Source organism: Corvus brachyrhynchos, unplaced genomic scaffold, assembly GCF_000691975.1.
Source record: "Corvus brachyrhynchos isolate BGI_N302 unplaced genomic scaffold, ASM69197v1 scaffold106, whole genome shotgun sequence".
Taxonomy (NCBI): Eukaryota; Metazoa; Chordata; class Aves; order Passeriformes; family Corvidae; genus Corvus; species Corvus brachyrhynchos.
This window is the reverse complement of record NW_008238834.1, coordinates 2,606,733-2,634,560: the sequence shown is the minus strand read 5'-3', so window position 1 is coordinate 2,634,560 and position 27,828 is coordinate 2,606,733. Positions and strand designations below refer to the sequence as shown.

The 27,828-nt window shown below is 36.9% G+C and overlaps 1 protein-coding gene and 1 long non-coding RNA gene across 2 annotated transcripts in view; one reads left to right on the top strand and one right to left on the bottom strand.

The window, feature by feature from the left end:
- The window catches only part of MIB1 (mindbomb E3 ubiquitin protein ligase 1), a 77,994-nt gene that overhangs the window by 28,378 nt on the left and 21,788 nt on the right, over window positions 1-27,828 (top strand). Inside the window, exons 11-15 of the mRNA XM_008636853.2 lie at window positions 2,765-2,962; window positions 5,405-5,556; window positions 23,627-23,759; window positions 24,141-24,227; window positions 26,934-27,095. Coding sequence (XP_008635075.2) covers window positions 2,765-2,962; window positions 5,405-5,556; window positions 23,627-23,759; window positions 24,141-24,227; window positions 26,934-27,095 — 732 coding nt within the window. The remainder of the gene's footprint in view (window positions 1-2,764; window positions 2,963-5,404; window positions 5,557-23,626; window positions 23,760-24,140; window positions 24,228-26,933; window positions 27,096-27,828) is intronic.
- Window positions 9,879-16,196, bottom strand: LOC108447654. The gene is made up of 2 exons (XR_001863321.1): window positions 15,173-16,196; window positions 9,879-13,775 (listed from the first exon to the last, which is right to left on the bottom strand). It is a non-coding gene; the product is annotated as an uncharacterized LOC108447654 (long non-coding RNA).

The following is a 27,828-nucleotide window of genomic DNA, read 5'->3' as shown; positions in this document are numbered from 1 at the left end:
TAAAGATGGCTTAGATTGATGCAATACGTACTTGCTGTGGTCTGATTTCTGTGAAGTAACTTCATTTTAGAAGTAGTGCTTTCACTGCAGTACAAAGCATATACTGTTAAAATTAGACTAAACTGCTTTTCATCTGTACTGTGGTGTTCAGAGCTGCCATGTTAATCAAGTAGTGGACTGAAGAAAGGGTTAGAAGCATTAAAGAGGTAGGTAGAAGCACTACTTAAACAGTTGGAAGACAATACACCTGGTAATCTGCTAGCACTAGAATTGTGAAGTTCATGTTTGCTTGGGCTTCAGAAGCACCATCACACTAGCAGAAAAACAATTGTCAGGGATTTTATTTGACTTTTAAAGCCTTTTTCACGTAACTGTTCCTTAAGTGAAGGTGGTATTCCCACTTAATTATATAATTGCCTTGGTTATTATAATATTAATAATTCTGATAATATTATTAGATTAGTAGTTATATTTTTAGGCTTTAAAAAATGTAAGCTGTTTATAAATATTTTTATATAGTTATAATGTTTATAAACATAATTGTTTATAAAATGCAAAGATCCAGCAGAGCTATCCCATTAAGCAGAGAGCAAAAATTTAGTCCATTTACTTCACCATTGTGGTCTGTGGTATGGAAGCAGAAGATAAAAATCCTTACTTTCCTTGCTTTATAGCTAAGTTGGATATTTTTACATTTACATTTACAGTCGTTATATACGTTCATGATGACATTTTCTGGGGATGCCCTCGTTGTCTCCTGTGTTTTTCTCTGATGTCTTAATGTAGAGTACAAGTGGCCTCTGTTCAGTCAGAAAACAGTTTGTTATTGACATAGCTCAAAAAGCCTGATATAGATACTACATAGTAAAAATGTGTAACTTTCTAGGCTGCAGAAATTACTGGTTGTAAGTTATGATATTGACAGTACTGACAATATTGTACTGTTGGCATGTATAGAAATGTAGTGCTTTTACTATTGAGATTTATATCTAAATATAATTCTTAGGACAGATGACTTACTAGATGCTAGCTTTTTCTAGATGAATTATTGCTATTGGGTAGGATTTAGCTCCTGAGATTATTTGTTTTGTTGATCTTGGACCTCTGCTCATTAAAGTAGGAATTCTATACATTAAGATGTAATAAAATCAGGGGGCTGTGTCTCAAGATTTAAATATGTTAAAACTAAAACATTCTATAATTGTATGGGGTTCATTCATAAATATGTTGGTGTACTTTGCACACTGCAAATATGAAAAGACAAATTACCGTGCATCTGTGAAACCAAGTGCTCTGTAAATACAAGTCTTGTAGCAGTTTAGGATTACTGGCATACTGTTGATAAGGTTTGCCTTATAATGATCCTTATACCGAGATGAAAAATATAGAGAAGTTCCCCTTTCTGATCCTTTCCCCTTCCAAATGGGCAGGCTTTGGCTTCTTTTCACTGTTTGTTCATGTTAGATGAGCCTGAGAAGGAATCCTGAGATCTGAGAAGGCAACTTGGTAGAATGAGTTGATTTGGAAGGAATAAAAGTATCTTTTCAAAACCTGTTGAAACTGGTATTTAGTGCCCTGACCATTTGAAAACCATATCCATATTTTCAAAAAGGTGCATTTGAAACTTAGGGCATAAGTCTTCTTCCACCATTTTAAACGCTGTAACTAGTCTCATTGTGCAAATACAGTTTATGCTAAGAGCTATTAATTTTTGCATCAGTGTAAAATATATTAGAAATGTGTTTTATATAATAAAAAATACTTTTGAAAGATGTTGCTGAAGAAGCAAATTGATGAGAAACTAAGCTAACTCAGGAGAGCCAGTGAGCCCTTGATAAGTCATGGGTTTTATTTTATAATTTTCAGTGTTTCTTTTTTTTCAAAATTGAATCCTACAAATGGATGGTTATATGAAACTATGCACAAATACTCAGAAACTAGGTTATGGAAGTTATTTCATCATGTATAACTTCCATTTTACGTTTATCTTTTGTATACTGACATTAATGCTGAAATCGCTTGATTGATATTTAAAAATGATTCATGCTGTACAGTCAACTTTTATGAATGTTAAAATAGCCTAAACTGACAAATTTTACTTTCATACTTTAATTCTCAATTTGGGTGAAACTGAAACAAACTGAATCAGAGTTTTAATGCTGTGAATCATCGTCACAGTATCAGAACTTCTACTTAATGTCATCATCAATCACAAATCTCCTTTGGAAAATGTTTATTAAATGAAAACTAAGACACATAATAAATCCTTATAAATACTAACCTAATTGTATGAACAAAGAAATACTCATGTCTTGCATTATGATTTGGAATCTGTAAGGCTTCCCAGGTTACAGGAAGAACTACCCTGGGATATTAAGTGTAATACTGTTTGGGCATTAGATTTTTTTTGTGGATTTTTTGGTTGTTTTATTTTGAGTTTTTTCTTGACAGTGGTTGTTTTGTAGTAGAAACCCAAATAAATCCTTTTGAGTTTGAGGAACACATCACACAAAGATTCAGGGCAATAGTTGTACATGCTGTAGAGTATCTTATGTTGTAGAAGATGCGTGTTTATATATGAACTGATTCTTCATCCTCTATTGCTGCTGTTTGAGCAATTATTTAATTAGGTATTTTAATGGTATTATGGTAGTTTAATTTTTCTTCTTACATCAAATATGTACAGTTGTTAGTTGAAATTAATCTTATTTAAATGCAAAGAAAATGTGAAATACACTGGGTCAAATGAATGTTCCTCCTTTAGGACAAGGATGGAGACAGGGCTGTCCATCATGCAGCGTTCGGTGACGAGGGTGCTGTGATCGAGGTTTTGCACCGAGGCAGCGCAGATTTGAACGCTCGCAACAAGCGCAGGCAGACTCCGCTCCATATTGCAGTCAACAAAGGTCACCTGCAGGTTGTCAAGACTTTACTGGACTTTGGCTGCCATCCCAGTCTCCAGGTAAAGTAAATTTTAAAGTAGGTTCACTTTTCAGCTACTGAACTGTATGATTTGCTGCATGGAGGTGATAAAAATTTATGGAAAATGGGATTGAAAGAAACAGACACCGTAAAGTTGTCTGTCTCAACTTTTACCCCAACTTGTGATCAGCTGTAACAAAAATGCTATTTAAGTCTGTTTGTTTCTTGACAGCTAGATTGACACCTGGTTTACTCTAGACGGTTGATATTAATTGGTATTTTCACAGACTAGTTATTTCTAATTGTTAACCTTCCCTCCAGATTAATTACTCGTATATTGAACCCACAACTGTTTGCTCCTTCTGCAAGCTACAGTTTAGCAGGCTGATGATACTGTGGAATCTTTTGCTAAAAGAAACCTTTAATTTTTTTCCCAAAATTGACCTATCATTGATAGAACTATTTAGTCAGATTCACTTTCAAGTATTCAGCTTTTTATCTGGAAAGCCCTCGTGCATAGGATCTCAAGTACTGTAATTTCATCTGTAATGAAGGTGATGGAAGCAGCAACATAAGTCCTGTTTAGAAGGTAGAGTGGAAATGTGCTGTCAGATAAGGAGGTATCCGTCCACACTGCTGAATGCAGCTGCATGCACCGCATTAGTTAAACAAATGAGAATGGGTAAATTTGAAGAGATTTGCATCAGAAAGACAAAGCTGTAGTGGCCTGGGCAAATCAAGATATGCAGTAATAACACCTTGCCTCCATGTTTTGCCATGTCAGTAATCAGATTTTTTGGAAGCTGTATATCCACGTAAAAGAAGATGAGCAAAAACTTTTTTGAAATTAGTGAGCATACTGATTGTTCATTTATCTCCTTCTACCTGACTCTTAAGGTTCTGTCTTGATCTTGCTGAGGTTGAGCTGTTATGTCCATCCAGACCCTGTTTAGTATTTGTTGAACAGTAGATATAATAAGGAATCTGATGTGCTGAGACCAGTAAAGGGTGACTGTAAGTCACATAGGAACGTATGGGTAGCCAAAGTGGATTTGCCTGAGTTTAGATTACAGAATTCTGTTTCAGTTGAAAAAGTCAGTAGAATGGTACTATGATGCTCCATCTGGAAAAATACAATTGCTGTTGAAAAGAATGAACTTACAGATTCAGCGTGTGTGCTGAGGAACTGTGATGTGCAAATGTGAGTAGGTGATTGATTTGGTCAATGAGAGCACAGGGGAGTAAGACTGAGGCATGACTGGAATTTAACTGGCCAGCACTCTACTACTGCAGCAACTTCACTGTGTAAACAGAAACATACGTTAGTTTGTAAACAGGAAATTCAGGAAATATGATCAATTAAACCATATAAAAGCTACGTGATTTAGTTCTGGCTAATTGCTTCACACTTATTCAAGTGTATCCATATTGTGGCACTTTTTGTTTGGCAGGTTTTGATTCTCACTCTAGAAATCTGTTTTCGTACTAGTGTGCTGCTAAAATGTTCAGTTTCTGTGTTAGTCAGCTAGCAGTTGAGTCAGTGTTGGTGACAAAAGACTTCCTGACTTATATGGTGCAAGAATTTTACTGGAACATAAATCTAGTGATTTTTGCCTATGTAGCTGCAAATAAGCTTAAATGGATGTGTTTTCTCGCTGTAAGTCTAGGGCATTCCTCTTCAGTCCAGCCATTTGAGTCCTTGAATATGTACAAAGTCCTTTTCTAGGAGTAAAAAGTATTTTTTCCTTATTTGGGATATTTGAAACACAAAACATCAAGTTAAAAATATAAATTCTTTGCCTGTTCAATTATGCAGTTAAGTATTATCATGTATCTTGTGTAATATAATTTTGTATTAGCCATAACAAGTTAAAAGTTTAGTATTACTTTATGACATTGGCTTTTGCTTCATGGAAAATGATCTGCTTCAGTTGAAACAACAGATATGCCTACGTTTAGTCCTTGGATTGCATTTTATTTTGATTTGCCTGTGCTTTTATTTCACACTGTCACTTTAGTATTGTCTTTTACATGGTTAATTGTTGGCTTAAACTTAGCATTTATTACTCAAAATTCCATGCCTCCTTCTGCCTGGCTAGTCTTCTCTCTGTCAGTGTTAGTTTTTGTTGCTGTCCTGTTACTCATAAATTGTAATTTGGCCATCAACTCCATCTGGATAAGAGGCATGGAGAAATCACTATCTACCCCAGTGTCTTCAGTAAGACATCTATGGGATGCAGAGCATAGTTCTGGCAGTAGTGTGAGTGTACAATTGCGGAGCCCCGGGTAGGGTTTCCCACTGAAGCATTTGCAGAACTGGAGCAATATGAGAAGCAGCTTGCTCTGAACTCTGCAGTATAACAGCACTCCCAGGTCAGGAAGAGCTGTTTTGTGTTTGTGTAGTCAGTTCTCCTAGTGATATTTTAGCATCTTTTTAATGTGGATGCATGCAAAAATTGACGTAAACTGTTTTTGGTTTTAGGATTCTGAAGGAGACACTCCACTTCATGATGCAATAAGTAAAAAGCGTGATGATATCCTTGCTGTACTGTTAGAAGCTGGAGCAGATGTTACTATCACCAACAACAATGGGTTTAATGCTCTTCACCACGCTGCACTGAGAGGAAACCCTAGGTATAGATTTCTTTTTAAAGATTTTTTTTATCCTATGTAAAACAAGTGCATGTGAGGGTAGAACTATGGTATTCTTTCAGAAGACCCTTAAATCTGCATGTAGTTGTGTTTCTTAAACGTCGATGTTGCTTAGCAATGCATCTTTCTAATGCTTGGAAGCCCTTACTAGAATGAAGCTGGGAGTCTGTTCAGTTTAATGCTGTATTCAGGTAACTCCAAATTCCTGAGAAATTTCCTGTCATTGCCAATTAAAGTTTTGATAAGTAAGTTAATAAGTAAGATCTTGAAGATGGAATCTTGAAATAGGATAAAAATAGTAAATACTGCTATGTTTCCCCTCTTGACTACTAGAATTGGTAAAGGGATTTGAATTTTTTAGAAATACTTATTTCTGGATAATTATTAAGTAAACCATACAGTTATAAGGCACTCTCAGGATTGTTGCATTTGATTATATTTTTCAGTATATGAAACTGTTAATTACATTTTCATAGAAGTATATCTAGAAGGAATTTTGTTTTTCAGCTTTTATATAGCAGTTCAACTGAAGAAGTTCATTTTAAGGCACAGTTTGTTTATACAAGCTGCATTCTGTATGTGTACATTCAGTTTTCAGTTAAGATAGCTTTTGAAAACTACTGCATAGATAGAACTTTAAAGAAAGGCTGTGTTGCTGATTCCTTATTACATTGTGGATAGATGTTATTTTTCAAAGCTCTCATGCTAACAAGACTTCAGTAGTACTTTATCCTGGGGTGGAGTATTCAGTACAGTTTACACAAAAGAAGAAATGTATGTGTTTGCTTCTTTACTACTGAATTCAGCTTTTCAGTTGGGAGAAGTTGGGCAAATAAGGCTGTAAATTTGTATAAATTCCGCCTATATTAGTATATGGGATTAAAATGTAGGTTAGTCTCTTAGAACATAGCTATCAAGACTGATAGTTAAAAAGTAAACATAATTATTTATCTATGTCTGTGGAACGGAATCATTTCACGAAGTAAAATTAGTGGTTGGAAGTGTTGATAGGATGAATAAATGTGTTTACCATTTTCTACAGTACTCATAAAAGGTCTTTAAGAGAATATGTCAAGGACCAAGTGAAGGGAGTTTCTTTTGGCATTCAGAAGACAATTCTTTCAAGTCTGACTTGGTAACTTCTTCCTGTAATGTGGATTCTTCATACTTATATAACAGCTTTAGCAAGGAGCACTGCTTTGTGTCTCAGTTACCTAGGTGGGGTATTTTTTGTTAGTTTTTTTCCCTGCAACGCTTTTCCTTAGCTCTTGTGGTAGTTGGTTTGTGTGACCATAATCTCAATATGAGATGCAGGGAAAGTGTATGGGGAAAAAATGTTCTTCATAGGCATGTGCTGGAGATTTTTCGGTGGGTGAGTGGTTTAGGAGTGACAGACCATTCCTTTGGTGGAGAGATCCAAGTTGTAGTTCAAACTGAGTCAGTTCAGTGGTTGGTAGAATGTGAGCTATAGTGCAGTTTTAATCAGAATCCTCTCTCCTTTACAGAAGTTTTTATTGGAAGTATAGGAAAATGTTCCAGTTTTAGTGATTTGAATGCTGTGTGGGTTCTCCCCATACGTGGGGTTTCACTTGAATCTAAAACAGATATTCAATATTCTTTTTTGGTTGCAGTTCTGTCTGAGCACTGCTCAAGCATGCAGAAAAAGAATTTTGTTTCCCATCACAGAAGTAATAGTTTCATCTAAAATATCTAATGCTTGCAGCATTAGATATTTTACCCATCAGCCTGGGAAGAAATGATTGAAAATGAAACCAAAATAAATCTATTTTGATTTCTTCCCCTGGCCAAAAATTGTCATAATAGTTTGATTCACTTAATAGTTGAGTTTTATATTCCTTGAGACTTCAGTGGTGCTCATTTGTTTCATTGCTGGTTTTGTAGTTCTGCCACTTGCCTGTTTGTGAATGAAACCAAAGTCTTAATATTTACCACTTTGTTTTTCTAGTCTGGTATACAACAATGGCTATTACTGATCTGTTAAATGCACTAAGCACAAAGCTATTTAAAACACTGTTTAAAATAACTTCCTGATCTTTAGCTTGTTGCTGCTGTGGGTCACAAACAATACATTCTGCTTGAAATCTTACTTAAGGACCTATCTTTCCTCATCTAAGCTTTCCTGCTCCACCTAAACTGGAGTTTTTGTGGCTTCAGGATGTGGTGCATTATATTAATACAGTGCACTAAATTCCCCTTATACTCAAATGTATAGATATATTATGTAATTTCTGTATTATTTTATAAAAGTTAGACATGTATTCATATGTGTATATCAATGTGTATGCATTTGTGTGCATATCTAAAATTCTCAAAATTAAAAACATGCTATGGATGCAAGTATTGATAAGTTCACATACCTCTTCCTTGTTGAGGATAATAATATAAATGCATGTGTTAAGTGCATGGGTACCACAATAAACTGAAGTGGATTTCTACAGTATTTTTTCCAGTTGATGTCAAATAGGTATTTGGAACCAATTCCATTTTCAGAGCAAAACCTCTTTTTTCTTGATTTCTTACTTTTATAAATAATAGGGAGATAAATGTCCAAGAAAAAATCCACAAATTGGGCTGAGAAGAACATTCCAAAGTTTTTAATTTTTCATATGAAAACAAATACATTCTATTTTAAATGTCTGAATATTGGATAAATATTATAAGAAAGATAGCGATTTTTGTCAAAAAGCTTAGATTTTCTCAGCATTTTATCTTCCATGGCAGTTTGGCTGTGTTTTCCACAAGTCAAAGTACAGTGTGTTTCGGAGAGCATCCTATTCTTAGTATAATATTTCTCCTTATTGTATTTTGCTTCTCTTTGTATCTTGTGAATTGGTACAGAAGGAGAACTTTTGGGTTTTGTGCTAATGTATAAAGTTGAAATATAGAATGGATGTTAGTGTATGCTGTAGGTAGCTTTAAACTTGTGCATGGGAGATAGAGCTAAAAAGAAATTTTAAATTAAGTGTGGGGAAGTTAAACTTCTATTTAATACATGGTTTCTTGTTCGTGATTTTTAACTGAGTCAGTCATATTAAAAGTGCATTTATTTTGGACTTTTTTCAAAGTACTGTGAGCCTCAAAGCTTGGCAGACTTCGCCTCTTCAGTGTTAATCAGATTTTTTTCAGACAGAAAAAAGGGGAGTAAAATTTGAAAATACTGTACAGATTGGTTATTTTTGCCATGTTATCATCTCTTGCTTGTGTTTGATCTATTCGCATACCTGTGACTTCAGATTTTTGAGCTGAAGACATGACTGTGAAGTGTAGGCGTATTTTATATCCGTTGCCCCAGTTAGTTTTAGATTTGCATTGTATCTTGTGAAGAGAGCTTTATTCACTCTGCAGCTAGCATCTTAAATACAGGCTGCTCTTGGAGCTGACCTGACTTCACACATGTGTATGATTAGTTCTTCAGAGCAGTAAATTCTGCTGGACTTCAAATCAAAAAATTAAAGTCCTGGAGTAAAATGTAGATTTCATGTATTGCTCTCCAGTAGCAAGGAGTATGTCATCTTTATGTTCATAAGCTGGCAAGTAGGAGATTGTGGTTTAAAATAGAATTGTAATTTTTCCCCATGGTTTTCTTATTATTTAGATCTCCATTTGTTTTTAGATGTGCAGATGGTTTGAATGGGTTGGCAGTGAAATTTCTAATTGTGGCAGTTTAATTGAGAGGCGGGGTTTCTCACTTCTATGTAGTCTTAATGACTGTCTTCAGGAAGTGTCTGCAGGACTCACGGGCTGTGTTGTCATGGAGGTCCTCAGAGAGACAAGTTCTGAGGTAATGGGAGTAGTACAATTATTTTCTAAACCAGTCAAAATGGTTTTTTGCTTTTGTGTTTGCAGTTTGGACAGTAAGTGTAGGTTAAGCTTAGTTGAAGCTGAGTGCAAAGAGAGCCTGTTTTTAAAATTTCTTATTAAAGTATTATGTCAGAAAATGCTTTGGAAAATGCTTTTGTTCAAGTTGGTTTGAAGAAAGAGTATAATCTCCATGAGCAGACCTATAATTAGATGGCAGATCAGCATGTAGCTGTTGAGGTCAGTGACAATTTTATTATCTTTAAATAGTAAATAATGTACCTGACAGATACAAAATGGCAAATACAGTTCCTGCCCTGTGGAGTTTCCTCCCTTGTGCAATGAAAACAAGGGGAGAGGGGTGGCTAGAAAGTAAACCTGCCCTACCAGTACTGTTCATGATAGTTTCCTTTTGGTTTTTGGGGTTTTTTCATCAGTTCTGCTAGAAGGGGCACCAGACTTGAGGAAAAATACAAGAGGCAGTAAATCATTGGGAAATGTTTATTTCACTGCTTACCTGCCTTCTTTATAAATGTTGTAAGAGATGAATTTTCACTGCATATGGACATAATGTTAAACACCAGTAGCTATTTATTTACAAATACAGACTTGAAATTTTGGAATACAGAATTTGCTATGCTCCTGGTTACCTTCCATCTTCAGGCTGCCTAGAAGTTGAGCTGAACTGCGGAGAGGACTACGAAACTGCTCTGAGCAGGTTTCTGTCCAGTTTTAAAAACATGAGAAATCCTGTAGTGATCAATGCATAGCTACAGCTGGTTGAAGGGGACCAAATCCATTGAAGAGGTGATTTGGTTCCATTTTACCAGCTTTAGCAAAGCATTGGAGTGCAGGAAGCTTATAATTCGGTAACACATTTTAAAGCACATGAACAGTGCACAAAGAACATGTGGCTTTCTTCTATGTTACACAATTTGTTTCTTGTCAATGCAAATTTTTAACTCTTTCACTAATTTGGAGATGGCAAAATGAAAAACTGTGTACTAGAAAAGCTTGTACAGGTTTGTTCTGTCCTTGAGTATTTCCTTGATGATCTTTGGATGAGTCTCAAATCAAATCATAGTTACAGTTTTAACTTTTTCCTGTCTAGTGTAATCAAATTTTAGACTAGATTAGAAATTCTCAGACTGCAGTTTCTAATCATGTCGAGCTCCCTTATTTCTTTACGTTAAACTTTACTGGGGAAGAACGTTTCAGTTTCCGCGTCACCCTCCTCCCTCCCTTCCCCCATTCATTTTCTGGCAGGTTCCCTTTTGCAGCTGCTTTTATGCTGTAATTGGTTAGCACAAATATAAATGTCAAGTGCTTTCAATTCCATTGCTATATCTCTGGTTAGTATTAACTTTTTAGGAATGATTATATAATATAGCAGGATAGATTTAATTTTTTTTACCCTGATACTATATGTAAACACTTTTAATGCCAAAAAAATACAGCTTTTAAAGATTTATCTGCGGTTGCATCTGATTTCTTCTAAACTAAGATCTTTAATACAATTGTGCAAGCTCACATAGCTTTTTTATGTCATGCTGAATTCTTTCTGAGCTTTGACTGCGGTGGAAAGTAGGGGATAATGTTAGTTCAAACCATTCCCTAGTAATGAGTATGTCAAGGATAGCCTACATCTGTTTGTTGCATAGTCTGATGATGGTGAGAAGATTTATGTAAATATATTCCCAACACCATGTATCCTAATAGAAATGTAGCAGGTGTGTCACTTGGACTTAAGCATCAAGATAGCTATAAAATGAGTTTCTATTTTTACCAGTTATAGAGGAACTGTTTTACAGATACAGCTGCTCAAGTGTGCTTTTGGATGGCAATACAGTTTCATGTACTGGCCATATCGGGACAAAAAACGGCTGTGGAAAAAAAGCCGTGTAGCATTTGATAATGTCAGCATCTGTTATCCCTGTCAGTCACACAGCTGAAATGTTTGAGTTACAACTGTGTCAGCAGATGCCCAAAGTTCAATGTGTGCTCGGTTAAAATTGAACAGCTGATCTAAGTGATGGATGTGACATTTTAGAGTGACTGGATATGTATTCTTAGAGATATGCTAACATGAACTAGCAGGAAGCAATGTCAACATATAATTTTAACTTTTGTATCACTCCGAACTGTCATTTTGTGTCAGAATAGCGTTGCAATTTTATACAAGGGAGAACAGAGTATGATAAATTGTTACCAAAAACCTTTCAGATAAATTAAAGCTATTAAAAAATTGGTCTCATACAGTGGAAGCTAAATCAGTTGGTGGGGAGCACAGGAGCTCTTCAGGAAAGAAGAAAGTGCTTAGCAATTAACCCCTCAATGAAACTGTTAGTAATACCCAATTGCTTCTGTGAACATGATCAAGTTTAGTAGCGTTGCTTTATTCCGCAAAGCTACTGCAATTTGATTTGTTATCCCACTCGAAACCAGGTTGTAATTTAGGCGTTAAGATACTGTAGCCTTCGTGTCGAAATATCTGCTCCTAAGAGAAAGAGCTTTAAAACAAATATTGAAACTTTGCTTTCTTAAGCAGGTAAGATAGTATTTCTTCTTGTATATATATGAATATGTAGTTTCAGGTGTTAAAAATATCAGGCTACATATATTATTAGCTGTGTGAGAATTATGGGAGTATTTAAAAATAAGTTCTCCATCTAAAAATCATGCATTGCCTTTGTTTATTTTTCTTGTTTGTTTTGGTTGGTTTTTTTTTTTTTTTCCTCCCAGACATTTTAGTAAGCAAAGGGATACAGTTAGAATCTTTAATCTGGGCCAAATGTGCCTACTTATCATGGGCATATCGTATTTAATAACTGTTTTTAGAAGGCTGCTGTCATGAATAGAAACGGCTGGATTGATGAGTGGGGAGTTCTTTCCTCATTTTTTTCCCTTGTTCCTGAATTTGATGTTGAGTATCTTTACTTAGGGATGATATGCACCACTATATTTTGATTAATATCGCTTTTAGAATTTGAAACTGTTGCAGAACTATTTCTCATGTAGTTCCTTTAATTTTCTGGATGCTACAACGTCTTTTTTTTCCATGGCCAATTTTCTGAAATTTGGATTTAAAATAAATTCAGCTTATTTGAAAATAGTATTTAAGATAACTTACCTTTTAGGCTGTAGTTGTCATTTGTGTTTTCATTTAGGAATCTGTCAATAGCTTTAATCCGCTGACTAGCAACTCTGGCCTAGAAATCTCTGTATTGTGACTTTCTGTGCATAAACCTGACACTGCACTTTGTATCGAAGAGCTCAGTGAGCATAATAAGTGCTGATTTGGAGAAAATTCTAACTTAAGTCTTACAAAATTGCAGAAGTTATGCTCAATTATTTTGGCTATCATTTTCTCTAGATCACATCTGTAATTCTTTAGCTCTTAATACTTGTCTCAGTTGCAACCTGTGGATTAAATGTTCTATGGTAGATGCAGATTTAAGTACTACCATCTGAAGTACGCAGAACAGGCTGTGATTACTAGAACAATGGCTTGTTTTTATGAGATGCATTTTGATAACCAGCCTTTTAAGTTTAGTTTAAAATCTATTAAGTGAGGAATACTGGTAATGATGAATTTTGCAGCTATGCTGCAGTCTTAATTGGTGCATTTCAAGGTTTTATTTCCAGCCTTACTTTGAATTCTGTTTGCAGCTAATATTCTGCTTATCAGCTGTTAACAATTCTTCCTACCCACATTTATAATCACTTAATTTAATGTTTTGTGATTTGTTACTAGCAAGTATGAGTTATTTTGGCAATACCAGCTGACCCTTAGCAAGCCAATTTGTCACATGAATGTCATTCAAACAAGAGGGAAACCTGTTTCTTCCAGCAGCTGTTTAGTTTCCTCTTACTGGTTGTTCCTTGCCTGCCAAAAATACATACTTCTTTACATTCCATAGCATTGTATGTTCATATGGGTACATAAAGAAGTATGTGCTCTGAGCAGGTACACACAGAGTTGCTTGACTGCCTGTCAGATGAACCTGAAAAGTATTTTGCTGCTTTTTCTTGCTGTCATTAAGTAAAACTGGCTGACAGTTCACTGGAAGGACAACAGTTCTGATTAACTGATGATAGAAAATAAACTTACTATGCTAACTGAACTTTGCAATGTCAATTACCTGCATAGTGTCTTAAAGCTGGGCATAGTTCATTGTTTTGGGATGGCACTGATGTTAGAAGTGCTTTTCCATATTTTTGTAGCCTCTTGCTGTTCTGAGTGACCATGTTTAAGTAGAGTTGAATCGCTGGTAGGTTTGCAATGTCTTTTCTTAGAGTTTGTAGTCCACTATGAGAACTTCAGCTTCCTCCCAGGTCTTCTAGTGGATTTTCATGCTGGGGTAGAGTTTGCATCTAGTGTCCTGAAGGGAAGCATAGACTGATCTAAAATAGCAGTTATAAACTTATTTTCTTACCCCAGATCCAACTTCTATGCTTTTGGTATCCCATCCATTATTCTGCAAACTCTCTGCAGGTTTATACTTATTTACACTGTATTTCAGAGTGGTTTAAAAACCAAAACAAAAAATAAAGCAAAACAACAGCAAAAAAACCCCCACAAAAAAACCCAACCCAAACACAAAAGCACATGTCGCCAGTGATCCTGCTTATCGTAAAGATGGCGACATTGAATTAAGAAAACAACCTCTAACTGCTGTGACAGGATTTGGATTGTTAGGCCGAAGGTCACATGTGAAAGCTAATACCTATTCAACAGTTCTGCAAGCAGCTTTTCTTGTTTTTAAAACTGGCACTCACCTGCTTCAGTCAAAGTCTTGTCCACCCTTGAAATATTTATGACAACTAAAATAATTAACTAAAAAAAAATTAACCTAAACCAAACACAAAAACCTCACAGAAACAAAGCCCAGGTTTAACCTTGTTCGTAAGATTTTGTGCGACTTGGTTTGGAACAGTGGTTAAATACTTGATGTGCAGTACAGCTTTGACTTCTGAGGGACTGTCGAATATAGCTTATGGTTGCTTAATATGTATTTCAGGAGTTGATTTGGGTTACAGTAAAGAGTAAGCTTTGTCTCTGTAGCATTAGAAGGTAAATTTGAAATAAGCTTAACAATTAACCGTAATAGTCGTAAGGAAAGCTGAGAGCAGAGGAAGTAAGAATTTCTGCAGCTCATGACAAAAACCTAGTGCAGCTGATAGAGAGCAAATCAGAGTGTAGCAGTAGCTAGCACAGTAGTACAAGGAGAATCAGCAATGCAGCATTAGAATCACAGCAGTCACATTCTAGTTTTTAAGTAGGCTGTTTTCATGTACGTCTGATATAAAGCACCTTGAAAATTTTGGCTAGACCTATTTGAGAACTCAGCATTGCACTACCACGCTGTTTATTAGGTTCTCTTTTTCAAGTTTGTACATTTTTAGTTGTGCATAGGAAGATAAGAATATATTTCACTGAAATGAACAACCAGTTAATGGCATTACAATTTATTAGTTTATCTTCTTTAAAAAGAATTCTGCCTACTGAGCAAGTTGGGATTTGGTTTTATTTTGTTTCTTCTTTTTTTTTTTTTTTTTTTTTTGCTATGAAATTTGGACTAACAGTTTTTTTCTTTCAATTTCCTCTTTACACTACAAATGCTTGGTACTTTAACACACTCAAAATCAAGCTGTTCCCAGAGTAGAGGGATTAATATAACAATTTAAAAAGCAGTCTAGTAAATAAGATATACATGCAGAAAGTCATAGGCATCCTTTAAACGTGCAGAATAATGCAGGTCTCCTGATGTTCTGTTACCTGTAAGCTTAGTATCATGCAGCATTTGCAGTTGGAAGAGAGGTAATGACCTAGAGACACATCAGCAGCAGCCATCTCATCCTGAGTGCTCTCTCACTCTATTCGCTGAATCAGCTCTTCGTTACATGGGAGGGGGAGGCAAGGGGGGGCGAATGTCGGTGCATACAGTACCTCACCACCTTAAATAGATAAAACTTAAAAGAAAAAAAAAGGCATGAAGATGGGTGCCTAATTGGCACCTTCTTCCTTTCTTTTGAATGCTAAAATATGGATGATGTTGTATAGAAATTATACCTTATGTCTGCTGGACTGAGAGTTAAGACTCCAAGGATAGATGCTAGGAAGCCAAGGGAAGGTGAACTTAGCCCACTGTCAGATGAAGATAATCACAGGCAAAAAGAAAAAATAAAAACCCAACAAAAGACCAAAACCAAGCCCCCAAAAGTTGGAGTTGCTTCCAAAAAAAAAAAGAGAAAAAGGCACCAAAAAAATAGCGATCGTCTCCCCCCTCCCCCGGCAAATATTGGTTTCTTCTAGTTCCTTAGATATTGCACTGCATCTTTTCTTGCTTGAGGTTATGTTTCCAGGCTTAACTGTAGGCAGGTCTGTGTTGAAGCTACTTTACATCTTCAGAGGTCAAGTCTGCTCGCGAGGTCAGGGCTCCCGCACACACACTACAGAAGTCACCAACCGTATTTCCCACTTAGAGGGCACGAGCAAAACTGTTACGGCTTTATAGGCAGCTAAGCATTTGAAACATGCACTCCCAGGCAAACAGGCTCTCTTGTGCCTCTCTCTTCCCTGACCATATTTAGTCAACCATTGCAAAAAATAGTCTCTCAGCTGTCGATTGTCGATCTGGCAGCAAAGGGAGCCTCTATCCAGCTCTCTGCCTATTGATTGTGCAGCCTGCACTTCCACCGCCGCTTAGCCATTTGTCCCCAGGTTTTTTTAGCACTGCCAAATAAAGCTCTCTCTCGTGTTTCCAGTTAGATTTCCCAGGTTTTCACTGAGCTTGCGCTGCTACTAGTAAACCCTGATGAGGTTGTCACTATACTTAGAAACGTTTGGGGCGGGGGGGGAGGAGTGGAAGAGGGGAAAAATAAAAGGCAGCCCTGCTAGTAACAAGGCAGGGACTTCATGCAGATATAGAACAATAAATATCCTGCGCTGCCACAGCAGGTTGTGTAACCTGGTTTCTTGATCAGTGAAAAATGCCGTGACTAACATGTCGATTAACCCGAGCTCTGAGTGGCCTCAATCTAAGTTTTCAACTGCAAATCATACAGCTATTTTATAAATAAGAAGTCTGTGCCCATTTGTAGCCCTGCATTTCCATATTCAAATCAAGTTAGAAGTTATTTGAAAAAACTTTAATTATTAAATTAATATAATTCCATACCATTATGTTTAATAATGCCATAATATTTTGTTTGTAATGCTTATCCATAAAATAACATCTAAAGGAAATAAATGCATGTGTAAATTAGGTGCTACTGTTCTTTAAAAAAAATTATAGAAGAAAAGAATAAAAAAAGAAATCAAGGGAACAACTCATTGCATTAATCTTTCATGTTTACAAAATTGGCTCGTGGCAAGCCTAATAACTGCACATTCAAAATATGGAGATGGATTTTCATATTCATGGGAAGGATATGCAATATTTTCTTTGAAAAAGAATAACCGAAATGTAGCCATTTAAATACAACAGTTAGGAACCCAAATACTTCAAGACTTTCTCTGTATTTTGCAGACAAAATCTTTGCTAGGGAGCAAGATGAAGAATGAAAAAGGTGAAAATACCTCAGTCTAAAATTAAACAAACTTATTAAATCAAAATACCATCTCAGTTAAATTGCTGTAATTAGTAGTTACATATTTCAGTATTGAAGGGTAGAGAGTGAATTGCAAAGTCCTGAGCAGACCAGTATCTTGGATTTATACTTCCCTTGCTGCTTCTTTTTATGTTGATTTTATCCTGTGCTTGGTAACTGTTTACCCTGTAACTTCTGTTGCTTTCTGGTAAAAGTCAGATTTTTTCTTTTCTCTTTGATTTCATAATTATACACTGAAGACGAAGTCATTGTGCAATACATTTTTGTGAATTCTGTGTAAATGTATATACCTCACTGCTTCTTTGGTTACGTATATATTGAAATTGATTTTTCAAAACCAAGAGATGCTTGAAAATCTGAGAAGCAAAAAAAATGGAAACAGCCTGCCTACTTAAACTTGTGCTAACTAGGTCATTGGTCAGATATGAAATATTAAACTCATAATTTCAAGGTACAGTGTGCTCAGTAATACCAGTCTAAGGTATTAATCTCTTCCTGTTGCTTGTTCCCAAGAGATGGATACTTCCTTCTTCATTCTTCCAGTGGTTCTCTCTGTACTGCACAGTGAGTATGGTGTGAATCAGATCAGGGAGCTGATTTGGCTTGAAGTTGTGTGCTGACGTGCACTTAGGATCGTATGGTTGCCAAAAATAGCACTGTCCTGCTCCTGTGTTACTTCTTGCACTATGTTGGTACAAATGTTTCTTTGGCTTCACAGTGAGCAGGCTTGGAGTACTATTCCATATGAGAAATCATCCAGCAGAAGGGGATGACCTTTCAGATGCTGTGTTAGGACCACTTTTTGGTGGAGGTTTTTTTGAGCAGAGATGGTAGTCAAGAGGACAAAAAAGGGATTTAGTTAAAAGTAGCTTTGCTTCTGTTGTGCTGTAAAATGCATGTCAGACTACACAGTCTTAAAAGAAGACTTTGCTATGGAAGCTGTCCTTAAATCTGAACTGTTCCTTCAACTGTTTGAGGCTCTAACAGGAGGCAGGTGAACGGGTTTAGCTGAGCCAGGGTTGGGAGTCTGGAGAGGAGTATGTGGAGGTGGGAGGTGGTGTGTGTGTGGAAGATACTTCAAGCCAGGATTACTGTAAAATATATTATGAAACCATGTCACACTGAGACAGTGGAAACCTGAGCTGAGGGAGGAGAACAGCACAAAAGTAGAAAAACCTGTAATAGAAAGTGCAGTGAATCATTACAACCTCTGGTGATAGGATTGCTGATAAGTTTATGCTGATCTAAGACTTTGCTTCTGGAAAGGGCGGTCTGCCCTCCCCGCAGCTCTGGCTTTGTCATTTCCTTACTGCTTTTGCTTTTAGTGATCATGAAGTTGCGGGGTAGGTTGGATTATCTCATTGATCTGTCTGAAAGCAAACTTGCCAAATCAGGAATCTGGCAGGTTGTTTCACTTGCTAGAAAATGATGTGTCTGTAGAGCCAACATAATGCAGGAACTGAAGTGCAGGGAGAAAAGTGGGGTTGTGTCTTTCAGTAGCAACTTCAGTTAAATGTGCTTATGCAGATTGTGAAGTAGCTTTTCTAATTTTTTCTGCCTAAATACCTGTTTTTGAAAAACCTTAACAAACAAACCCTGATAGGCCAAACAAACAAACCCACCCCACCACTATCCCACAAACCCTCAGCCTTCTTCATTTACCTCATTTTGCAGTCATATTGCATTTGGTGGCAGAGAATCTTCTCTAGTTTTTGTTCATGTATTTTTTAAACAGGGTGTAAGGATGCCTTTGCAGTTGAGACTGCTAAATCTGGAATTGTTTTTATACAATGAGGTGCTAGCTTCATCTTGTTTACAAGTACTTTTATCTTGTAGATTTTCCAAATAAACCCGTTATTGTATGTTGCATTCTCAGATAGTGCTGATGAGCATCTGTAAAAATTCTGTAAGCAAAGTACTGCATAAACCCCAACATTTTATCTGTAGGTTGGTAATGAATAATATACTGTATACTAACTTTTCATTATAAGAATAATTTTCTTTTTTGTATGTCTAATGTCGGTAACTGGTGTTGAAACAAGTGCTCTGTTTGGCTAAAAGTGAATTAGTGTATTGTTCACATCTGTGAGGTATCTTATGTTGCAAATACACAATTCATACTGCTGAATTTCCATGGCAAGGTGGTTGGAATGAGATGATCTGTAAGGTCTCTTCCAACCCAAACAGTTCTATGATCCTATATATGTTATGCTGTGGTTCCAGACTCTCTTAAAACTTGAATTTAAAAAGAAAAAAAAAGTATTACTCGTGTGGCAAGGTCAAATAAAGATGCACGCAACAGCAGCATTTGCTGTTACTCTTCTACATCTCAAATTAAATGTAGCACCATATTAATGGATTTTCCTTCTACCAAATCACTTGTAACTCTTAGAGTCTGGACTGTCATTTCATGGGGATGAATTATGTTGGGCAGTGTAAATCATTATACCCCCAACAGCTGTGCCTGGGAAAGCAACAGATACCTCAATCTCAGCCCCCTATATACACATGAGCTTTCTTGTTCCTTTTTGACTGAGCACATGTTTAGCTCCTAGAAAAGAAGTAATAGTTTACTCATCCCTATTAAAGCTTTGCAGATAACTCCCTCAAAAATTCTCACTGAAGTTTTTCTTTTGTTGTTCCATTAGAAATTTTCAGAAGTTGAAAATGGTCATCCAGCTAAAAAGGCCCAAAATCTTTATGAGCTTCCTGCTAAGGTGAAAATAATGCATACCAGCAAATACCAAAGCTTACCTGTTACAAAATTTTTTTATTGGTGATTCTTTAGCAATAATATACAAACAGCATAGTGATGGCATAAGTTCAGGGTTTCAGTGAAGAGTTTTAAGCATTTCATCAATAATCTTTGCAGCTCCTCAGTAATCTATTACAGTTGAATACACTGAAGGTGATAGTTTGAAAAGTTTCCTTTAGCTGCTTTCATGATCAGGGTTGCTAATATATTTGCTGATTTCTTGATCTTTTCAATACAACTACAGTGAAAGCAGTCTGTGGACTGTTTAATGTATACAAGATAAAAGCAAGTTTTCACATCTATGTTGTGGTCATAAAAACAGAGCAGTACAACCCAGCTTCTTCTATACTTCATGGGGAAGAGTGAATCAAGAATTACTGTGTAATTGGCAACATCAATTCACTAATATGACTGTTTATGATGCAATGTATGCCTGTTCCAGTGAGTGCTGCTCTGAATGGTAGCCACTTAGCTGTCAAAATTTTGGCAGCAGCTCGAGAAAATCCTGCAAAAATTGAAAGAAACTACCTCTCATCTAATGAGGAGGAGGATGCAGCCACTGAGCTGAATTTACCATTGTAGCATATTAATATCTTGCAGAATTTTAAGGTGTCATTCCATGAAACAGTCCTTCTATCCTGCTGTCCAGTAATATAGCATGGTCTGGAAGAGAGAGAGTCTTTTTCTGAATAAACAGAAACAACTCAGTATTGGTTCCTGGCCCTTTGATGATTTGCTGTGAACAGTAAGATAAAAATCCATTCCACACAGAAGCCATTTATTTGTTTTGGTGGTCCTTCTGTTTTTTCCAGTAAGACCAATGCATCTTAAAAGCATCCAAAAATGCAGCAGGCTTCTCATTTCTCTGAAAGCAAGATGCCTCCAAATATTTTTCAGTCAAACTTCAGATAAAAATTTTTCAAATATAAGACAGCAAACTAAAGATTTGAAAGAGGGATATGGTAAGGATAACACTCACACAAACATTAAGATGAGTGATTTTTCTTCACAGCATATGAAATACTGAGTTGATTGGTTTCTTTTTTTTGTTTCAAAGATGAGATGTGTTAAAGAAATGTCAGTAGTATTTCTGAAGTACATTTACTTATCGAGGCATCTGATAAAGTGTGTCAATGTACTTTAAATTTTATTTCTCTGTGGAGTTGGCAATTTTCTTATTTTCTTACTGAAGAAAAAGATATAAAATATCATTGAGTTGGTTAGGACAGTTTCTTGTTTAGTGACTAGAGCTACTTTGGGGAGAAGCTGGCTGTAATTATAGTGTTGATGCCCTTCCTCAGTGTTCCTCAAGTTGTAGTTGCAGTTTTAAGAAAAATTTCTTGGTTTTTTTTTATTAGGTTATTGTTGCTCCACCTTTTCCTGGTCACTCACAGTAGTCATATTGCTTCTGTCAGTCACAGGGAATTTTCAGGAATTTTTTATTGTGTTTTTTAGACTATCCACAGTAGATACCCTAGAGCTTTATGGGGTCTTTAGAGGCGCTGAGCCTGGCAGGTGAAGATAAAGAGCTTACATGACATGATGCCCTGTGGGAAGCCACTGTAGAAGGCTTGTTGTGCTGCTGGTTGGTACTGTGTGCTTTTTATCAGCCCAGCATTCTGAAGAGCTGGTGTGGTGGTGTGCCCAGGTACAGTCCAGCTACCAAGCAAACCACAGTGCTTCAGACTTGCTCCCTGCCTAAAGCAGCTAAACACAGTTCTGATGGTGCCAGCATTTGAAAATATGGTGTCATTTCATTACAAAATAGACTATGTTTATCAGTGCAACTGGTATTAGTTTATTTTGCCACGTTTCATAAAGCTTTGGTAACTTGAGTTTTACTAAATTATATCCTTAATTTTGAAAAATCCTGCGTAAGTGAATCTCTCAAAGAATTAATGTTGCCATTGTTTGGTTTTTTCTGAAGTATTCTAGTCTTTTCTTCCTAGCATGTGAGAGAGCTGTAGAAGGCGTTATGAATAGAAGCTGAGCAATGGCTCACAATGAGCAATGTACAATCTGTTAAGTGTTGTTGTCTTAAATTGTTGTGTTTAAAGTGATTTGGACTGTGAGGAAGTGAGAAGCTTTCTGCCAGGAAAACAAAAAATTCCTAAGAGGCTGAGATTGTCTTCTGTCCACTCTGAGGAGGACAAACATCCAGAGCAGCCTGGCTGTGGATGCTCCACAAAGCAGTTGGTTTCCTGTGGGTTTATATGATCCTGTGGCCTGAAGATGCAGTTGGTTATTTGTGGTTCCTTTAGACACTCTGATTGTGGGCGGGGAAAAAGTGTCACTTAATACACCATCCTGGCAGCTGCATCTTAAGTGTGAAACCAAGGGTTATGTTGTGTACTCAGTAGCAGGAGAACTTGGAGATACGTAATAAGCAGGGTCTCTTATGGGAGCGTCTGAACAGTGTGTAGGAAGGAGTGCACTTCCTTACTGGTACAGTAATCTACCTCACAGACTTTTTTCTGCTTTCCAGGAGGGCTTGTTAGGGTGAGCTGTGCCCAGACACAGCTTTTAGGGGCTTTTTAATAGGAAATGCATTAGCTTGCTCTAAAAAAACAGCTTAGGAGTGAATAGTGCTTCACCTCAGTGTGGATGTTCAAGGTGACAGATGATTGGAATGAGCTGGGAGCTCAGTTATTACTTGACAGGGCAGTCATTCATACCTGTTGTGAGTATTTTTAAGCAAAAGCTGAGAGGTTCAATTTATGAGGCTATTTCTGAGGATTATTGAGATCCCACGTTTTTGATACCAGAGGTCTAATGAAGAGCTGTTTAATTCACATACATTATTTGCCTTGCAAGGCACTGTGTGACTAAGTGCTTCCACTTGCATTAGCAACTATTACTTGGGTTTTAAAAGTTTGAATTTTGTGCAGCAGCTCTGTTTCTCCTGTAGATAGCATGTTCCTTCAACACTCTGAAAACATCAGATGACAGAAGAGGTTTCTTGGCACAAGATTGTAGCAGTTTCTGGTTTTCTGTTTGTCTTTAAGAAACTGTCATAAGGGAGCTGCATATGCTGTTTATAAAGATAAGACAATAAGGGATTTAAGTTTGGTAACTTATGTATTCCAAAAGCTAAGTGAAGACATGTAGGCTGAAGAAAACTCTTCCTCAGAGAATACAAGATAAACATATTGCTCAATCTAGCATTGTGTTGTTAATACCCTTAACACTTCAGTCTTTGGACTTCATTGATTTTGGTCCTCATTAATACTTGTAGTAATCTAGTTGCTTTTCCCCGCCCTACCCCCTGACTACCAGACACTGCCATGGTATGTTATACTCAACCATTATATGTTAAGAAAATATCCCACTAGTACTCACTTCACAGTTTCAGCATTTATTTTGTCTGTGCTTAAGAGATCTCACTCCATTTTTTTTTTTCTCAGAAACCGAGTTTTAACTGTTACAGCCCATGGCATCAGTTTATAAACTGATGATTTTAAAGAAATCTAATGTAGTGGAACTTGGTCATTAAATACTTAAGTAAAGGACACTATAAAGATTTTGAGGAAGAAAATCCTTTTGTCTGTGTTTCAGAATTTGTTCGAATACTTTCTCAAGGTAATTTTTACTGCTAGATAGCACTCTTTTATAAAACAAACCTGATCCTCACACTGTTCCAGGCATTGTGTGGTTTGTTTGTACTCTTTAACTAGAAGGAAGTGAACATGAAATTACTGTGCTTTGAAACTGTTGGTATTGCTTTTCACCCACTTTCTCTGTTTGAAAAAATATTAGGGTTATTTTAGCTACTGCTACATAGTTCTGAGAATTAATATTGTTCTGCTGTTGTCATTCAGCATACATTGTAGGAGTGTTTGTGCCATCTCTGCATGTTTTTTTCAGTGCAATGCGTGTGTTGTTGTCCAAGTTACCACGACCGTGGATTGTTGACGAGAAAAAGGATGATGGTTACACTGCCTTACATCTGGCAGCTCTCAATAATCATGTGGAAGTGGCTGAACTTTTGGTGCATCAGGTAGGACTCTTTTCTCAGGGGGATTTAAATGTCATGCTTTGGTTAACCATCTGATATGAATATAGTTGGCTGCTTTACGCCTGCAGTTGCAATGCAGAAGCAGTGGAGCAGGGAAGGATGTGTTGAGCTCCAAAGGTCAAGCTTGCCTTTGAGATTGTTACGACGGCCTAGTGGTGCAGAGGGACTGAAAAATTTGATACCTAGTTTCATTCAACAGATTAACATCTGTACAGTGAATAATTAAAGTATTTAATCACTTCTGTTCTCAACTCCCCTAACTAGAAATCATATTCAGGGTCATAGTCAGTGTCCTAATGGACTGCCTTGCCTGTAGATGAATTGCTGGGATGGTAATGCTCTAATGCTTTGAATATCTTGCAGGGCAATGCTAACCTGGATATCCAGAATGTTAACCAGCAAACTGCTCTGCATCTTGCTGTTGAACGACAGCATACACAAATTGTTAGGGTAAGTATCTTATTTGCAGTAAGCCATATGGTTAATGGCATTTGACTAAAGCTGATGGCAGCTGTTAAAATATGGATACTTCATGAACATTTAAAAATTATTTGACAACATGTAGTCACTGCATGTTTGTTTGATGTATTTTGTTTAGTTCAGAAGCCTGCCAACTTGCACAGAAGGTCAGTCAGCAATATGAATGACACTTCAGGAGTGCTGAATTTTTGTACATGTACATTATGGTTTCCTCTACGTGGTTGCCAATTCCAGCATCCCTTCTTGTTGAATAAGGAGGAATGTGTTCTGCTGTTACTTGTCTGAATCTTGTGGTGCTGTAAAGGGACCTTCAAATAGCATTTCTGGTGCCTCTTGCTGTATGAGTAATTATTCTTGCTCATAACTTTTGCAGATTGTAACACAAAACATCTTTTTTATGACCTTAACTAGTTTTCAGTCTCTGAGTGTTAAACATTCCCTGCTCTTAGCTTGGGAGAGCTATAAGTGGTAACAGTAGTACCTTATTGGTGAAAGGGCTGCTATCCTGGTTTTTTTGCTTCCATCTTTGCAAAAGTTAATACTTCAACTTAACAAAGCTTTGTTACTAGCACAGGAAATGGGAGTCTGGCATAGCTTGTCGTTTCTGGCCTGTGTGCACTGTCATACAGGACCTATGTGACTGAGTGTTTGCCTTGCTGCTGTGGGCTTTTGAGGCTCAGAGAGAGCACTCACTGCTCTCAGAGTGGGTACATCAACCTTGCCTTGGCCTTTGGCATAATTTTTTTGTCTTTGTAGAGTCATCTAGTATGAAAAACTGTCTCTTATTCAGGCCTACAGAGAATTGTCCCCCCTAGGCAGATCTGTATTCTGTTAAGCGTTATTTTACCATAAAGGTTTCTCCCTCTCCGAGGGCTGATGGGTGTGATCCCATTACAGTGAAACATGTGATATGGCCCTATATCTGGAACTGCTTGCTACCAGAAGAATGGTTTCCTAGAGTCAGTGCCACTTGCATCCTGCAAGGTATTTGGCAGCTATTTGGTGAACTCTTGTGCCCTTCTGGAACAGACAGAGTACCTGGGAATACAGCATTAATGTAGCAGATGAGCAGGAAGGTAGGCATGTAGAACTAGCATGTGCATTGGACTGACATGCTTATATCTGAGAATGTTTAAGTGAATGACCCCGTATCCGTTTTTCAGAGCTGGATTAACTTTAAGGAGTCCTAAAATAGCTCATGCAGCCATGCAAAGAACATGTTGGCTCCGTATTTCAAAATTAATTCCTACTGGATACCTTCCAGGGCTGGGTTTGTACCCTCAGGCATTTGTGGAATAGTGGTCAAAGGTAGCAGGGTTCTTTTAAAAGCCCTGCTGCCATGACAAAGGGTGGTGATGACAAAGGTTGCCTTTTAAAAAATTACTTCTTTTTAAACTTCTGCAAAGACTCTCAAGTTCTATGGCAGTCAGGGATTCCAGGAGAAACTCTAAGCAGTAAATAGCTAGTGGCAGACACAAGATACGAATATGAGAAAAGAAACTGGACCAGAGTAAATCCATTTAGAGAGTGTAAGAAGTTGAGACTAGACTGTCTCAACTATTAGCTTGGTTTCAGTTGTGGAAGAAAAGGTTGGGGAAAATGATAAGCTGCAAATGATTGGAGGCACATACTTCTTGAAAATTAGGCTTTGAATTCCTTTTAAGCTATTTTCCTTTTAGCCTGTTCTAAAGTCTGAGATGCTTTGGTTCTGAGAAGCTGATCTCCTTGCCAGCATGTGGGTTCCAAAGACGGAGATCCCTCTTAATGTATTCTTGTTTTTAGATTATGCCTTTTGTCTCTACTGTTAATCCCAATTTTGCAGAGTAGCAAAATCTCAAAAACTAAAGTTAAAACCTCAGCTGCTGCCTACAGGTTTCTGAATGGTGACAGTGACAAGGTTTAATTTTTAGGGGCAGTTGGTATTTCTTTGTCAGCATGTGTTGATTTTTGTCTAACAGCGTATTTAAGAAAGTTCTGGTGGATTGAATTATGGAAAGGCTGTATGCAAAGGCCATAGGAATAGGAGGATCTGTGCAGCCTTGTGCTTGTTTTGTGTCATGTGACCAGGAATGGGTGTCTAAGATTAGCCTTAGAGACGAGTCTTACAGTTCATTGCTTTCCAAAGTGTTCTGAGAGAGTTTTTAATAGTGTCATTGGTTTTTATGTCTTCTGCTGAATTAGGGTACACTGTAGTACGTGCTTAACTGCTTCACTAATGTGAAGACACTGTAAATTAAGTTGTAAAGCTTAGCATGGTATGAAAGTAGGGATTTTTGAGGTCATTGAAACCTAACAGTAAGGAATATATACCTGTCTAAAGTATTGCACATATTGCTGTAATACATTACATTGTTTGTAGGCTGCCTTACAAGAATTAAAGTCTAAGAAAGTAGAAAGAATCCTCTAAAATTGTGTCTTTTGTAGCGCTCAGAGGACAGGCAAGCATTAGGCTTCTGCTGAAATAAGCTTGATATTTGAGACAGATAAATGTTTTGGTTGAGGGCTGAGCTCCAGGTATGGAAAAGAAATTTAAATAAATGCAACTGTGAATTGTAGCAAGATAAGAGTGGCACTTTTGAACCTCCTAGAAAACCCTAAACCATAGTTTTCTGAAATTAATTCTAAATGGGAGTTTTTGTTTTTTTTTTTTTTAATTTCGATTCTCTCTCTTTTCAGCTCCTGGTCCGTGCAGGTGCTAAATTGGATATTCAGGATAAAGATGGGGATACTCCCCTGCATGAAGCCCTGAGACACCACACCCTGTCACAGCTCCGCCAGCTCCAAGACATGCAAGATGTGGGCAAGGTAGATACTGCTTGGGAGCCATCAAAGAACACAGTAAATAAACCACATTTATTTATTCCTTTTTTTTTCCCCCTGTATATTTGTCTTTGTCTAGTTTGTCTAGTTCTGTACTGTTGGACTGGTTTTTGGCAACATAAGTTTATGTAGACATTCTGCATTAAACTGCAGTGTAGGCAGAAATCATGTTGTTATATGTGGCTTTTCACATGAAGTCATTACCTTTGTTAAAAAAAAAAAGAGGGATATGTAGTTCAAAAATATTTCTGGAAATCTCTCTTCTGTAGTGAACACGTATGGCTGCCAAAAAAATCAAAGTAGCTTTTTTTGGAAAAAGAATTAAACAGTATTACAGTACAGAATAAGACTGAAATAGTTTTCTGTGATCCAGCATCTTGCATGTCTTTATAGCTTTAATTGTTTCGTTGCTTCTATAACTTTCTAAGAGTATGTTCTGTTAGAACAAGGCATTCTTAATTTTGTATGTTTATTGATATGTATATTTTTGACAGAGTTCATTTCAGAAATTGTGCTGCAGTAAGGAAATAGTCAAAAAGCCTCCAGGTAATAAAAAGCAGAATGTTTTACTGAGAAAAAGAAACTCTCACACCCAAAAAGCTGTGTGAACCCCGTATGCAAAGGTGAAGTTTATAGTTTACCTGAGAGACAAAGGAGAAGTAAAATTCTGAAGCAATTTGGATTGAGAAAAACAAACAATTTTTTCTTTAGATACTAAAGATGCACAACATAATGGTGGATCAGATCTGCT